This window comes from Aethalodelphis obliquidens, unplaced genomic scaffold (assembly GCF_003676395.1).
Source record: "Aethalodelphis obliquidens isolate GAN/ISIS:26980383/991018 unplaced genomic scaffold, ASM367639v1 scaffold85, whole genome shotgun sequence".
Lineage (NCBI taxonomy): Eukaryota > Metazoa > Chordata > Mammalia > Artiodactyla > Delphinidae > Aethalodelphis > Aethalodelphis obliquidens.
Genome location: NW_020838029.1, coordinates 4,343,042 through 4,358,515, shown reverse-complemented (window position 1 = coordinate 4,358,515; position 15,474 = coordinate 4,343,042). Strand labels below are relative to the sequence as shown.

Sequence of the window (15,474 nt, the reverse complement as noted above, 5' to 3'; positions counted from 1 at the left end):
ATTTGCCTTTCCCACCTCTTTTTCCCAGTCTCTAAAAAGAAAAGCATACTTTTCAAAGGTCAGGAATCTTACTGTGATACTTTGACCCAGCCTGTAAAAACCCTTGGGTCTAAATAAAGCAAAAATTTCAAATATTCATGTCTAGAAATCTTCTTTAACTAAAGGCCCTGTAACCTACCTCTTCTTCATCCATCTCGCTAACAGACGTATTTCAAATAAAATTTTATGCTTTATGTTTAATAATAATCACAATGTATAATACCTTCATGCTATTTTTACCGATTATGTATGCATAATAATTGCAACTATAACTCAATCCAGAGGACGTGTTATACTTGGAGACTCATGGTCACGAGAAAATAAAAATAATTCAATTTCTATTTATGGACATATTTTGTTGCAGAGAAATTCAATATGGAGATCAATAGAGGACTTTCAAGTATAAAAATATTATAGATTATGATTCTGTAGGGAGAATGTAATGGATATTTGATTTCAAGATGAAGAAAGAAACCATGTATATTTTCTGAAGGTTAAAGAAAAAGTTTACACTTTTGTGTTTGATGGTGGGCATCAAATTGCCTTGGTTTCTAGAATCCAATGAATATCTTTAAACATGTAATATAACAGTTTTATTTTAAATTGTCAATATGTATAGTATGCTAGAAATTATACCTCTTGCAACTGTTTAAACAAGATGAAAAAAATCTAGATGTCAACTTAACATGTGAGGGAGTACATAGCTTCTCAAAAAACTTTTAGGAGTTATGTGAATAAAAATTTGAAGACCCCAGTCCTATCATGTTGTCAGGTGTTGGATATAACATGTGCAAAGCATATAGAATAACACTCAATTAATGCTGCTATTATCTGAAGGACTGAGTTCTAATTTTAACCCTCTTTCTTCCTTGGTATTTGGTCCAGGGCACTTGTATTTCTCTGCACTTTAGTTTCATTGTCTAGATAAAGGATAACATGGATGACTATAAAACACTTTGAGTATAGGGAGGTAGATGATACCTAACATCGATAATGTCAATGATAATGTTCATGATGATGAAAATATAGGCATAGGCTGTATAAGTCAAGGCATATAGCAGGTGTTCAATAAATGTTTGTTGAATTAGTTAATGAATGCTATAAGGAACTTTCCTAGAATGAAAGACCATGTACCCATTCATTGGGCATCTTCCTTTAGTACCTGCATTGGTGTTTATAAAGAAAATGGACATTTTCTCTTAAAAAGAGTAGGAAGTAAAATCCTTTCCTGGCATGTGGCCGCCTATTAATGCTCAGAGAGTGTTTTCCTCATTGGACTCTTGACCATTACTGCGATATAGTGTAGTGGTTAAGAACAGGGTTGGCTCAAGTTCAAACTAGCTGTGTAGCCTCGGGCAAGTCACTTAACCTCTCTTCAACTCAGCTATCTCATCTTTAAATGGGTATAATAATAATAATACTGACCTGATAAGATTGTTTTGAGGAATAGTGAGGTGGGTTATGGGATTATAGATTGTGTGGAAGGTAAAGAATGTTACCCCCATAGTTGTCCATGTCCCTAGAACCTGTGACTCTGTTATCTTACATGACAGAAGGACTTTGAAGATATAAGTTAAGGATCTTGAGATGAGGAAGATTATCCTGGGTTATTCGGTGGGTCCTTATAAGAGAAAGAGGGAGGCAGGAGAGTCAGTGTCAAAGTGATGCAGTGGGAGAGAGACTTGATAGGCCATTGCTGGCTTTGAAGATGGAGGAAGGGGGCTATGAGTCAGGGGATGTAGACAACTTCCTGAAGCTGGAAAAGGCAGGGAAATCGGTTTTCCCTTAGAGCTTCCAGAAAGGAACACAGTCCTTCTGACATCTTGATTTTGGCCTACAGAGGTCTATTTTTAATTTCTGACTTCCAGCACTGTAAGATAATACATTTGTGCTATTTCAAGTCATCAAGGTTGTGGTAATTTGTTACAGCAGCAGTAGGATACTAACACAGGTGGGGTAGCCATTATTACTCTGTTTACAATCCTCTTCAGTTCTGGCTTTTCTTGGCTTTCTTCACAGGGCAATGTAATCTAAACACTTCTCCAAAATTAAAATGAATCTTTTTGCCCGTGTACACACTATTTTCCAGCCCCTAGCTACTCTTAGTCTCAAGGCAGCCACCTGTAAAAGTAGCCCCAGTTCTACAATAGACAATGGACAAGAAGTCTCTCAGGGAAGCTGCAAGACAATTTATAACATCCTCTTCATAGCTTTTTCACTTACATATGGAAAATCATGTGCTTTAATCAACAGCCGATGTGATGAGTTGGATCACAAAAACCATGTATTGAGGTCCTATTCAGGGAAAAATGAACTCCTAGTTATTGCCTCCCTTTCTCTGGCAGGAGGTTCTGAGCTTAACATGGAGATCCAAGGGCAGGAATCAACCCTTCAGGTAGAAGGCCCATGGGAATTAGAGCTCTAGGACCCGTAGAAATGGGAAAGGGAAGAGGAAAAGAAGTGGGTTGGTCAGAGGGAGTCTGGAAAGAAAGGAAGGAAAACCCACAAACAATCCAAACAATGAGAAGTGAGAGAGAGCCTCCCACAATTGATCCCTCCCGGGTTCTTGCTCGCTCCAGTTTTGGAAGCTTTCCAGGTAGACTCTAGTGCGGTGCACCTGCCCCTTGAGGCTGGGCCGGGACAGCTATTAGCTGGGGAGGGCTGGGAATGCCTTTCGGCGAGAGCCACCGCCCTGGCGGGGTGGTGAGGAGATCGCAGGGAGGAGTCACCGGGCGTGAAACGGAAAGACTACATCTCCCAGGCCGCCACGCTTTCCAGCTGGAGTCTAGGGCGCTGACTGCTCCCCAGTTTCCGTAGGGAAGCGTCGGGCTACTGCAGCTATTGTGCGTCGCGCTGTTGCCCTCCTCTTCCCGCTTGGGCGTCTTTGGAGGAAGGCTACGTTTCATTGCCGCCCCGTCTTAACCCTTCCGGAGCTTAACAGGACAGCAGGCCGGTTCCCTTGGCCCAGGAAGAATTTTGGGAGACGGAGGACTCTGGTAACGAGACCCTAGGGTGCAAGTAAGATACAGCTGAAGGAACCCAAGTCCCCAGGCTCGGTACGAGGGCTTCACCGGGGCAGGGCGGAAGCGCTGGCTTTAAGAAGGGGGAGGGGACAGTGCAATTAGGGTTGCCCGCGGAATTCGGCAAAGGAAATCTTCAGCTGGCTCCGCCGCTGGGAGCAAGGAGAGGCACCTCCCACCCCCGGCGCTCACCCCCGCCCACACCCTGGGCGGGCTGAAGTGTCACGTTTACAATTGCTCAGGAAGGATCCGGCCGGTCTCCGGAGGAGAGCTGAGCTGCAGTTTCTGTCGCCTGTCAGGGGGGCGATGACTAGGGGGCCAGCTGCTTGCTAGGGAGCACCCCGCCGGGGTCCGACTGCGTTAGTCAGCTCTCCCAGTCACCTGAAGCAATCGCCAGGCCGCCCGTTTCCGGTACAGACAAGCCAGCTGTCCCCAGGAATCTCATCTGAACAGGTACCTGTCCTCCAAAGGGAGGGAGGCTACAGCTTCCTGAGCGGGTCCTGCACTCTGCGCACCTCATCTTCTCCCTGTACTGTGCCACTGATGCTCTTGGTCTTTGTGTCTTTCCTCTCTCCTTCCAATCCCCGCCATCAGAGCCATGGGGCACCCCCCGCTGGAGTTCAGCGACTGCTACCTGGACAGCCCTGATTTCCGCGAGAGGCTCAAGTGTTATGAGCAGGAACTGGAGAGGACCAATAAATTCATCAAAGACGTGATCAAAGACGGCAACGCGCTTATCAGCGCAATGAGAAGTAAGTGGAAGGCTTCGATGAGCAGTTTCCTCGAGCCAGTGGCTCTGGCCTTTGAGCTCTTCCACACCACGGGGAAAGTGGGGATTTAGGGTGATTCTCAGCCCAGGTGTCTGAGGCGAATGGGTTTCCGGACACTTTGGAGTGGGGTCAGTAGAAGTGGAAGGTGGTGGCTGCAACTAGAATTGGGGCTTTTCCCTTTAGTGTCCTTGGCTTTATAAGACAGGATCTGTAGCTGTCCCAGGGACCGTCTTGTTCTGCAACTATCCTTTCTTGTCAGACTGTTGTTCCGAAGGGACAGTCTGCTTGTTCTGTCGGACATGTTTCTACCCATGTATGAGGCAAAGGGACATCCAAGCTGACTGAGGAACTGCCCTAGGACCTCCTAGAGAATTGGGAATTCAGGCCAGCAGCTTGAGTCAGGGTTTTGTTCCTGCCTGGCCTCTGGTTGCTATAGGTAAGTATGGGGGCAGTAATAAAAAAATTTCAGATGGCAAGTTATTTTCTAAGGAAAGCACCTTTGCCCCAGTGATTTCTTTCTTTAAGTTACTGAGTTATGGTTTTGGTCAAGGTCTGTGTAAGTTCAGAATTATTAAATGACCTCACATGCCACTGAATTCTCCTCGAGGGTGGAACAAAGACCTGCCTAGTCCCTGGCAGGAGGAACCCGGCCCCCTGGGAGCATAGTAGAGAGCTCAGGTTGGGAGTTATCTGGCTGAAGGAACCTCACCTAGCTTGGCTTTCCCAGTGGTCACGGTTAACAGCTGTGGGACCCTCCCCTGCTTCCCCACTGTGTATGGAGTTTTTATTTCTGCTAGTTGGCAGAAGGCTTGGAGTAGGAGAAAGAATAATAAACATCCCCAACAAGAGTGCAGGCAAACCAATCCATTGTGCCAAAGAATATACCCAGAAGAATGGAGGTTAGTGAATGGGTTTATATAATTCATTTTTTCTCTTCTTGGTTGAAAGATGTTTATGAAAAATAAAGTCAAAGTCACTGGCAAATATATTCTGTATGCCTATAACTTTTTTCTGAGTGGATTTATCCCAGAAATACTGTGTCTGGTCCAGCGTGGGGACCTTAAGGCAAATGCAGCCAACCAAGAGCAGGGAGAAAGGCTTGGGAGCCGCAGCGCAGGGGTATTTGTTGTGCAGCTCTCCTGATTTGCCCCTTGGAGTCTGTGCTTTCCCTGCATATGTTGTCTGCCCACTTTGGTCAGAATAGAAGTTTTCCAAGTTCCTGCTGGTTGTTTGACTGAATTCGATCATATAATGGTTTGTCCTATTGCAGTCTGAACAAGAGTTAACTCTTGGCAGCACCTTAAAGATGGGGTATTTGCAATGCTGATCCTTAGAAACTTTAGGCCAGGCTTTAGGGTGTGTTGCCACTTAATAGAGTTCATTGAGAGGTTAAAGATATGCAGGTTGTGCCACAAAAGTACTTAGAAAGGTAGGGGTTCCTGAAAGGAAAGGGGGAATGTTTGGATTTTCTTTTTATTTACTTGTTTCAGTAAACTGCTTGGTGCAGTATTCATAGTCAAATGAAGCTCATCTAAGCCCCTGGAAGGGACTGGCTTTGTGAAGTTTAGGGTAAGCTGAAAGTGTTTGTGCTAAAAAATGATCAGCTGAGGAGTATCAGAGAGATTAAAATTCTTAAGAGAAAATAAACAGTTCAGTAAAATGTTTGAGGAAGGGCAAAAGTTTTCTAAGTGAGGGGCAAGTTGCGGTTTTTATTCTTTCCTTTTCTGAGATTAAATGTGGTAAGAGTCAACAATTATGCAGGCTTAAACCTTTGCGTATGGGCAAAAGATCCAAGAGTTATTTTGGTTCAGGGGGCTTCTTGATATTTATGGTGGTTTTGCCTTTCTGAGTATATATAGAAAGCCAAAAATAGGACAGTTAGGAAATAAAACCCAGCAGCTAACCCACACTCCATTTCTTTCCTTTAAGTTGCATGATTCTAAAAATGTGATTAGCTAGAGGCAAAGGTGGGATGTTTCCCACTGTCTTGACCACAGTAATGTTTATACTCCCACTCTGTTTCCTCACACTGGGCTAGCTGGGCGACTTTTTGAGAGTGAGGTAGACGCAAAACAAAGGTATACTCTTGCTTTGTGTGGAGGAAAAAGGAAGAGAGGACACTGGAAGTGGATTTAGAAGACCTGGGCTACAATCTTGGCTTCACCATTTTGGGATAAGAAGGCACAAATCATTTACTTCATATATAAAATGGGGGTAATTATACGCACCTCACAGAGTTGCTTTGAGGCTCAAAGGAGTTAATGGATTATGAAAGTATTTTGTAAATGGAAACGGCTAAATATTGTAAGTTGTTGATAATACATCTTCAGGTTAATAATATATCTGCTGGTGAATGTGTACTTTTCGGTAGGTTTCTAAAGGAAAATACATAAGCAGAAGTAATTGGAAACATATTTTTTGCTGTCATCTTGTTGGAAAATGTCATTCCCTACATTGGTGTGTCTCAGCAATTAATTTTGTATACATGTGTGTGGATTCATTTTGTCATTTGGAGTCTGGCATTAAAAGTAAAGAAGAATTATTGGCACCTTTTTATTTAACTTATTAAATTGACCATCAAATCAACTGGCTAGTGTTTCTAGGAACCAGTGAAACCTAGTGCATCATGCCACAAAAACCAGCTGCAGTTTTTGTTAAAGTTGTTAAGCTAGTTGGAACTTGATTTCGTGCTTGTGTCTGATTTTGTACAGAGCTCTAGATAAGGTTTCAGTCACAACTGTGTATGATGATTAATTTATAAATATAGGTCCTGTTTGGATATTCACATTTTCTTAGATAGATTTGTGCTTAGAGGTAATTGATGTTATGAATGTTCAATATGTCTTCCTTGGGAAAGTGATTCATTCCCTCCCCCCCTTAAATGTGATCTATTCATAATTGTTGGAGTACAAAATGGTGATTATAACTTAAGCCAGTGAAAAATAAAAACACTGGCACTCTTAAAGGTGAATATACTGCACACTTTTCTGTTTGTTCTTTGTTTTTATATAGGCAGCTTTGGTCCCTAGTGTTGTTTGAATATTTTCTACGCACTTAGGCTAGGTATTATTTAGAACAAGTGATATAGCCTCTGCTTAGAACACATATCATTCATTCCGTAAATACTCGTGCACATACTAAATTCAAGCCATTGTTCTCAGGGCTGTCACAGATGTGACAGAGTAAGTCACAGATGGGATCCTGCCCTCAAGGAGGTCCCAGACTAGTAGGGGAGGTAAGATATATGTAGAGATCACCATCATATAAGGGAGTAGATATGGATCAGAGCCATAGAGTGAGACAGGTGGACCCCATGGTATGCGACATTAGAGGGAGAGGTCATTTCCCTGTGGAAGGACAAGGAAAAGCAAAGGAGGAAGTAGCATTGTAATTGGACAGAATTAATAACACTTATCACTTGTTTAGTTGTTCCTATATGCCAGGAATTAAAATCTTGTAAGAGCCTTATGAGGCAAGGATTATTATTCCCACTTTATATATGAAAAAACTGAAGTTCAGAGGCATTAAGTAACTTTCTCAACTGATAAGGGCAAGAGTGAATTAGAGCTCAGACCTTACTCTAAAATCCCTGCTTATTTTACTGCATTGCACTGTATTCAGGACAGGGCATTTAATGTAGTAGGAATGACATAGAGAATGTAAAAGGATAGCAAATAATTCAAGTCATCTGGAATATATGGTGCAGGAAGAGAAGTTTGGGAGATAAGGTTGGAATGGAAGTTTGAGGTCTTGACTGTGCAGGACCTGTTAAGTACTTCAGACTTTTCTTTATAGGCAGGGAGTATTAAAAACATTTTTGGTAGGAGAGGGACATGGTCTGAGCTGTGTTTTAGGAAGATTCATCTGAGAGTGATGTGTAAGATGTTCCAATTCTAAACAAATATTTGTGACTTTTTCGCAGTTTATTAGGAACTTTAAATTTTCTTTGATATAGCTCAGGGGTCAGCAGACCTCTTCTGTAAAGGGCAATATTTTAGGCTTTGAGGGCCATTCAGTCTCTGTGGCAATTATTTAACTGCCATTGTTGTGAGAAAGCAGCCATAGGTAATATGTACATGAAATGAGAGCGGCTGTGTTCTAATAAAACTTTATTTATTGACATTGAAAAGTGAATTTCACATAATTTTCACGTCACAAAAATAGTGTTCTTCCTTTGAATTTTTCAACTGTTTATAAATATAAAAACCATTCTCAGCTCACCTGGGGCGGTGGCATACAGAAATGGCCGTGGGCTGGGTTTGATTCATTGGTTGTAGTTTGCAGACCTCTGATACGAGTAGTTAACCTAAATGGATTTTTTTATTGGTAAGGCAGTGAATATAGTTATTGCTAAAACATAATGCCATATTTCACATTTTCCATCAACTAATTTTACTTTGGTGTGCTGCTACTTATGCCTGTTCTGCATTCAGGGTTTGCAGGCCCAAATGCTGTCAGTGGCCAAGGAGAAAACAGAAAAGCATGAAGCTATTGGAAGTGGGTTAATAGGGCTGGAGTGATTGGGGTAAAATACAGCAGCCTCATCCCTGTAAAAAAGCCTTCTCTTTCTTTAAAAATGTGATAGCTAAATGAAATATGTTTACAGCCTGGATTCAATCAGGTTGCAACTCCTGAGCTAGATGATCTACTTCTAACAGTCTAGGAGTCTTGGATTCTAATGGGCTAGGAAAATGGAAGGTGATAGTCTCCAGACAGAGATTTCTCTGGGGAAACACACTAGATGCTGCAAATGAACAGAGGCAGAATGATGGTGTAGTGGGAAAAAAAACCTAGACATGATGGGTATGGTGATGGTTCTGCTACTAGTGGGGTCTGTGACCTTGGTAAGTCATCTGCTGGGGCCCTTGGTGAGGGGCCCAAAGGTGAGGGTGGGTAGGGGATCTATAAGCCCACTTTCAGATCTAACATTCCATGATTTTTTTTCTGCATATTGTAGTTTAACCATTTGGGAAAGGAATGAGTAACCTCATTATAGGATCTTAATTTATACCTACATAAATTTTTGCCATTATATTAGTATGTTGACAGTATTAATTAAATATAAAAATTTAAACAAAATTTTAAAATAGCTTTTCAAAAACCAAGGATAACATGCTTTATATGTATGTATGTTTATATGTATAAAACAGATGTCAGAAAAAAGGAATTTTATCATTAAGCCCACACATACACATGCACAACCACAAATACACAGGCTGTCTTGGACTAATGAAAACTTATATCTTAAAAGAATGCAAAAATGTCACTTTCTTACATTCTGTACTTTTAAAGGCAAGAGTTTTAGATGTTTACGTTAAGGATACTTTTTAGGGTACCTTTTCAGCTCTTGCTTTGGCAACTGGGGAATCTATTCGGTAAGTAATTGCTTTTCGGAAAGGATGGGTCTTTGAGGCAAATTTGATATTGAATATACTTAGTGGAGCCATCTCTAGCTTTGCACACAGGGAACCTGGGTACTAGTTCCAACTGTGCCACTTCCTAGCCGTATGACTCTGAGTAAGTCTTTAGTTTTGCAAACCTAAGTTTTCCCGTTTCTAAAATTAGAAGTTTGGTCAGTGAGCTTTAGGGTTCCTCCTGGCTTTCTCATTCAGTTTTCTGGGCTGCCACTGTCTTGCACAAATAGTCAAGCAACCTAAATTGATTCCATCGTAAACTTTGGAGCCAGTTCATCGTTACTCTGGGAGAGTGGGCGAAGGGAAAATCCAACTGATATGTCCAGTGTGAGTAGATGACTTGAATCATGCTAGCCTATTTGATTATCTCCTTGGTGAATGCTTCTTGAGAGGTGCCAACCTGGTGTCCTTCAGTTCTGTCCTGAATAGCTCTATAGTGAGGGAGACCAAAGCTTTTAATCCCTTTGGACTGAGTGTAGTGCTATGGTGTGCAGGGAGGAGTTGGTGATGTAATATACATTCTCAGTCAGCAGATATCCTGTCATTATCCTGGTGATAGTTAATCAGTGACTTGGAGGACATGGAGTTGCAATCGGCTCTCTGTATCTGCAGGTTCTGCATCTCTAGATTTAACCAATGGGGGATCGAAAATTCCAGAAAGTTCCCAAAGCAAAACTTGATTTACCACATGCTAGCAACTGTTTACATAGCATTTACATTATATTAGGTATTATAAGTAATAGGAGGATGTGGGTAGGTTATATGCAAATACTACACCATTTTATATAAGGGACTTGAATATTTGTGGATTTTGGTATCCACAGGGGTCCTGGAACCAATTCCCCACACATAATGAGGGAAGACTGTATTTTAGATATTCTGTAGAGTCGCTCAGATCAATGTAATGAGTATGTCGTAGGGTACTGCTGTTAGTAGATATGAAGCAGTGTCAAATGGAATTTGGTGGAGGCAATATTACCATATTCATAGAAGGCCCTCAGAAGACCAGATTCCAGAGTAGCTGGACTGGAGTGCTGTGGGGACTAGGGTGGAAAAGTGAACCAAGCCAGCCTTTCAGTGTGACCACTTACAAGAAGCTGGTAGGTTTTTACTTTTTTTTTTTTATGGATGGTGAATGGTATAGGGGTAGGGTAGGGAAGATTATGGCTTGATCTTATTAAGAACAGTTTTTCAGAGTTAAGAGTTATGAAGGAAAATTACTTTTCAGCTTCATTTTTATAGCATCATTTTTTAAAAGCATAACCCAAAACTTCTGTTTAATCTGGCACCTGCTTCTCTAATCAGTAACTATAGAAGTTTCCTAAAAGCCCACGATGATCTGGAAAGATACATGCTTTTCCAGGAGAGTATCCTGGAAATCTTGAGCTGATTTTTTTTCTAGTGGGGTGGAGGGCCCTCATGATACGTTATTGGGCTTGTATCAAGTGCTAAAGCCTTACATGTTGTAAAAATAATTAATTTTAATTCAACAAGGATTTACGAAGCACCCACTATGTGTCAGACAACTGGACAACTGGAGATATAATGGCGAATAAGGCTTATATGGGCTCTGCCCTCTTGGAGCGTACTTTAAACATCTGATTACTCACTTACTTAAATAATTGAATTACAGTTGTGAGAAGAGCTATGAAGAAGTTCAGGATATGGTATATATTCTATCACATGTTATAAAGTGGGTCTTTGTCGGGGGAAAAATGAGCTAGACTGTGGAGATGCAACTGTCCATAGGAAAAAAAAAAACTGAGAAGGAAGAGTTCCTAAATCAAAGCTATCTGTTTTACTACTGTGGTAGTTAATGGCCCTGATAATGAGCAAGATTCTTTAAGCGAATGGAGAGTTTGTCAGAAATAGGGTGTAGTATATCTCCTGGGGTCTTTGGCTGTGCTGTGCGGCTTGTGGGATCTCAGTTCCCCAACCAGGGACTGAACCCGGGCCATAGCAGTGAAAGCCCAGAATCTAACCACTAGGCCACCAGGGAACTCCCCTCCTTCTTCTTTTATAAGTATATTAAAAATGTTTTTTGAGTAAGTAACGCATGAACATGGTACAAAATTCAAAAGGTCCTCCTCTTGTGTCCCAGTTCCCCAGTTCTTCACACTAGAGGCAACAACTGGCAACTTTTTGCTTACCTTTTAAAAAGAATTTTCCTGGTGCTTTTTTCAACTTCTGCTTCCACAGGAATGTGTTCATTGTGGGCAAATTCTCAGCCACACTGGGGCAAGATTTCTTTAGGATAGTACTTGGAGCGAATGGTAAATTAAAGACCTCATAAAATCAGCTCCTCCATAAAAGCAAAAAGGACACTGGCAAAAATTGTCAAAATCAACTTTCTCAGAACTCTGTAAATCAACCAAAAGGCTTGCAACAATCTGAAGAATGTTTATTGATGGAAACATGTTGAACCTTTGTAACAGCAAGTTTTGTGGCATTTTAACTTACCCTGCCTCCCATTCCCTTCTCCAGAGCTTTGTGGAAGCCTTGAAAACCTACAGCCCCATAACCATAGTAGCTGTGGAAACCAGTAGCCTTTAGCATCTGAGGGAGAAGAATGGGTTTGTAGTTCCTCAAAGACTCACAGACCTATAGTCTTGTCACTATCTAACCTGTCTCAAAGCTACCTAGAAAAGCCCTATTCACACAGCTTCTCATTACTTCATCTGATTTAGAGTTAGCTCAGTGGAAAAAGTTCTAACCCCAAGGTGTTTAACATCACAGGTGACTTAGACTAACTGACACCAGTCAGGGCAAGCAAAATCCTGGCCAAAAATATAAAAGGGGAATGAGATGTCTACTGGGGGCTTTGAAAAGCTCTGACATATTCCAGCAGATCTAGAAGGCCATGTGCATGCCCAGGGCTGTGCATGTGCCTAGAAAATACCTGAGAGGGCCCCAATTTCTCTCCTATGGCTGAACTTGAGGCAGAGTTATAAACTGCTTGGCTGAGTGTTGAAGAAATGACCCAGCATGCACACAGAACCCCTCAGAAAAAAGTGGAAGACTTAATGGTTCAAGACATTTAAGGAGATCTCTGAACAGTTACCAGCTGGCTACTAAACTAACGAAGCAGAGACTTTAGGGGCCACACACTACAAGGAATACAGACATTACAGAATTTGTCCAAGAAATATGATAAACAAACAAACAGCAACAAAAACAATGACAAAAACAACAATAACAACAGAACCTGGGGGAATCTGATTTCCAGAAGTACCACATTACATTGTCTAAAATGTCCCATTTTCTACAAAAAATGATTAGATATGCAAAGAAACAGAAAAGTATGGTTCATACACAAGAAAAAAGCTGTCAGTAGAAACTGTCCCTGATGGAGCCGAAATGTTGGAATTTAGACAAAAAATTAAATCAGCTAATATAAATATATTCAAAGAACTAAAGGAAACCATGTCTAAAGATTTAAAGGAAAGCCTGAGAACAATATTTCACCAAAGAGACAAGGAAAGCCTGAGAACAATGTTTCACCAAAGAGACCATATAAAGAGATAAAAATTATAAGAAGAGCCAGATAGAAATTCTAGAGTTGAAAAGTAAAATAACTAAAATGAAAAATCCATTAGAGAGGTTCAACAGCAGTTTTGAGCTAGCAGAAGAGTCATAGAACTTGAAGATAATCCAGTCTGGGATTATCCAATCTAAGCAAAAGAAAGAAAAAAATGAACAGAGTCCCAGAAATTGTGTGACACCATCAAGTGTATCAACATATGTGTAATGAGAGTCCCAGAAGGAGAAGAAAGATAGAAAAAAGCAGATAGAATATTTGAAGAAATAATGGTCAAAACTCCCCCAATTTGATGTGCAACACTAATCTCCAGATCCAAGAAGCTCAAAAAACTCCAAGTAGGATAAATTGAAGAAGATCCATACCTAGATACATTATAGTCAAACTGATGAAAACCAAAGACAAAGAGAGAATCTTGAAAGAAGGAAGAGAAAAACAATTCATCAGGTGAACAGAACCCTCAATAGAATTAAGAGCTGATTTCCCATCAGAAACCATGGAGACTGGAAGGCAGTGGACTGACATATTCAAAGTGCTGAAAGAAAAATAATGTCAATCAAGAATTCTTTATTCATCAAAACTATTCTTTTAAAACAAGGGAGGGGCTTCCCTGGTGGTTCAGCGGTTAAGACTCCATGCTCCCAATGCAGGGGGCCTGGGTTCGATCCCTGGTCAGGGAACTAGATCCCGCATGCCCACAGCTAAGAGCCTGCATGCTGCAACTAAAGATTCCACACGCTGCAACTGAAGATCCCGCATGCCGCAACTAAGACCTGGCGCAGCCAAATAAGTAAATAAATAAATATTTTTTAAAAAAGGGAGAATTAAGACATTCTCAGAATTAAAACAAAACAAAACAAAACTGAGAATTGGGGCTTCCCTGGTGGCGCAGTGGTTGAGAATCTGCCTGCTAATGCAGGGGACACGGGTTCGAGCCCTGGTCTGGGAGGATCCCACATGCCGCGAAGCAACCAGGCCCGTGAGCCACAACTACTGAGCCTGCGCATCTGGAGCCTGTGCTCTGCAACAAGAGAGGCCGCTATAGTGAGAGGCCCGCGCACCGCGATGAAGGGTGGCCCCCGTTTGCCACAACTAGAGAAAGCCCTCGCACAGAAATGAAAACCCAACACAGCAAAAATAAATAAATTAATTAATAAACAAACAAAAAAAAACAAACAAAAAAACACTGAGAATTGGTCACTAGCAGAACTGCCTTACAGGAAATACTAATGAGAGTCCTTCAGGATGAAATGAAAGAATGATGTATGGTAATTTAAATCTGCACCAGTAAATGTAACTACATAGGTATATATGAAAGACACTATAACTGTCTGTTTTTTAGTAACTCATTTCTTCTCTATTTGGTTTAAATGACAGCTGTGTTGTATAATAGTTATAAAACTGTTGATCTTATGATATATAAAAATGAAATATGCATGCAATACTGTACAAAGGATATGGAGGAAGCAATTATATGGTAACAATGTTTCTGTATGCTTTCTAAGTTAAGTTAAAATTAATCTGAGCCATATTGTAATTTTAATCTTGAGGTCAGCCACTAAGAAAATAACTAAAAAATATATAGTGAAAGAAATAACACAAGAATCAAAATAGTACATTAGACAATATCTATTTAACACAAAAGGTAGTAATGGAAAAATAGAGGGAAAAGATGACAGCTAGAAAACAAAGTAAATGGCAGACATAAATCCTATCTTATCAGTAATAGTAAATGTAAATGGAATACACACTTCAGTAGAAAGGTAGAGATTGGCAAAGTGGATAAATTGATCAAAAATGGATTAATTGATTGAAATGTATGCTGTCTTTTAAGAGCCACATTTTGTGTTCAGAGACACAAATAGGTTGAAAGTGAAAGGATAGAAAAATATACCAGGCAAATAGTAACCAAAGAGACTTAGGATGGCTATATAAACATCAGAATATATTTTAAGACAAAATTTTTATGACATTCAAACAAAAACATTGTATAATGGTAAAACTGTCAATATATCAGCAAGATATCAAGTTATAAACATATGCACCTAACAACAGTGCCCCAAAATACATGAAGCAAAAGTGGACAGAATTGAAGGGAGAAATAGGTAATGTAACAGTAATAGTTGGAGACTTCAATACTGTACATTCAATAATGGGTAGAACTACTAGACAGAGCTCAGTGAGTAAATAGAGGAATTGAGCAACACTATAAACCAAGTAGATCTTCTACAGACATCTGTGGAACACTCCACACAACAGCAGAATACAGTTCTTAAGTGCACATGGAACATTTTCCAAGACAGACCCTCTGATAGGCCACAAAACTTGCCTGAATATATTTATTTATACAAATTATGTTCTGTAGCCACAGTGGGATGAAATTACAAATCAATAGCAGAAGGATATTTAGGCAGTTCATAAATATGTGGAAATTAAATATCACACTCCTAAGTAACCAGTGGGTCAAAGAAGAAATCACAAGGGAAATTAGAAAATACTTTGGAATGAATAAAAATGAAAACACAACATGCCAAAACTGATGGGATGCACCAAAAGCAGTGCTTAGGGGAAAATTTATAGCTTTAAACACGTACGTTAGAAAAGAAGATCATAATTCAATAAGCTGACCATCCACATTAAGAAACTAGAAAAAGAACAAATGAATCCCAAAGCAAATAGAAGGAAAAAAATGA

The 15,474-nt window shown here is 40.5% G+C and overlaps 1 protein-coding gene across 3 annotated transcripts in view; it reads left to right on the top strand.

Annotated features, from left to right (window-relative positions):
- The first annotated feature begins 2,854 nt into the window (after positions 1–2,854).
- Positions 2,855–15,474, top strand: part of OPHN1 (oligophrenin 1) — a 582,946-nt gene continuing 570,326 nt past the window's right edge. For 2 of the 3 annotated variants that reach the window (XM_027093627.1, XM_027093625.1), the window contains exons 1-2: positions 2,855–3,512; positions 3,654–3,811. In XM_027093627.1, coding sequence (XP_026949428.1) covers positions 3,658–3,811 — 154 coding nt within the window. In that variant the 5' untranslated portion in view covers positions 2,855–3,512; positions 3,654–3,657. The remainder of the gene's footprint in view (positions 3,513–3,653; positions 3,812–15,474) is intronic. The other variant, XM_027093626.1, reaches the window with a different exon arrangement.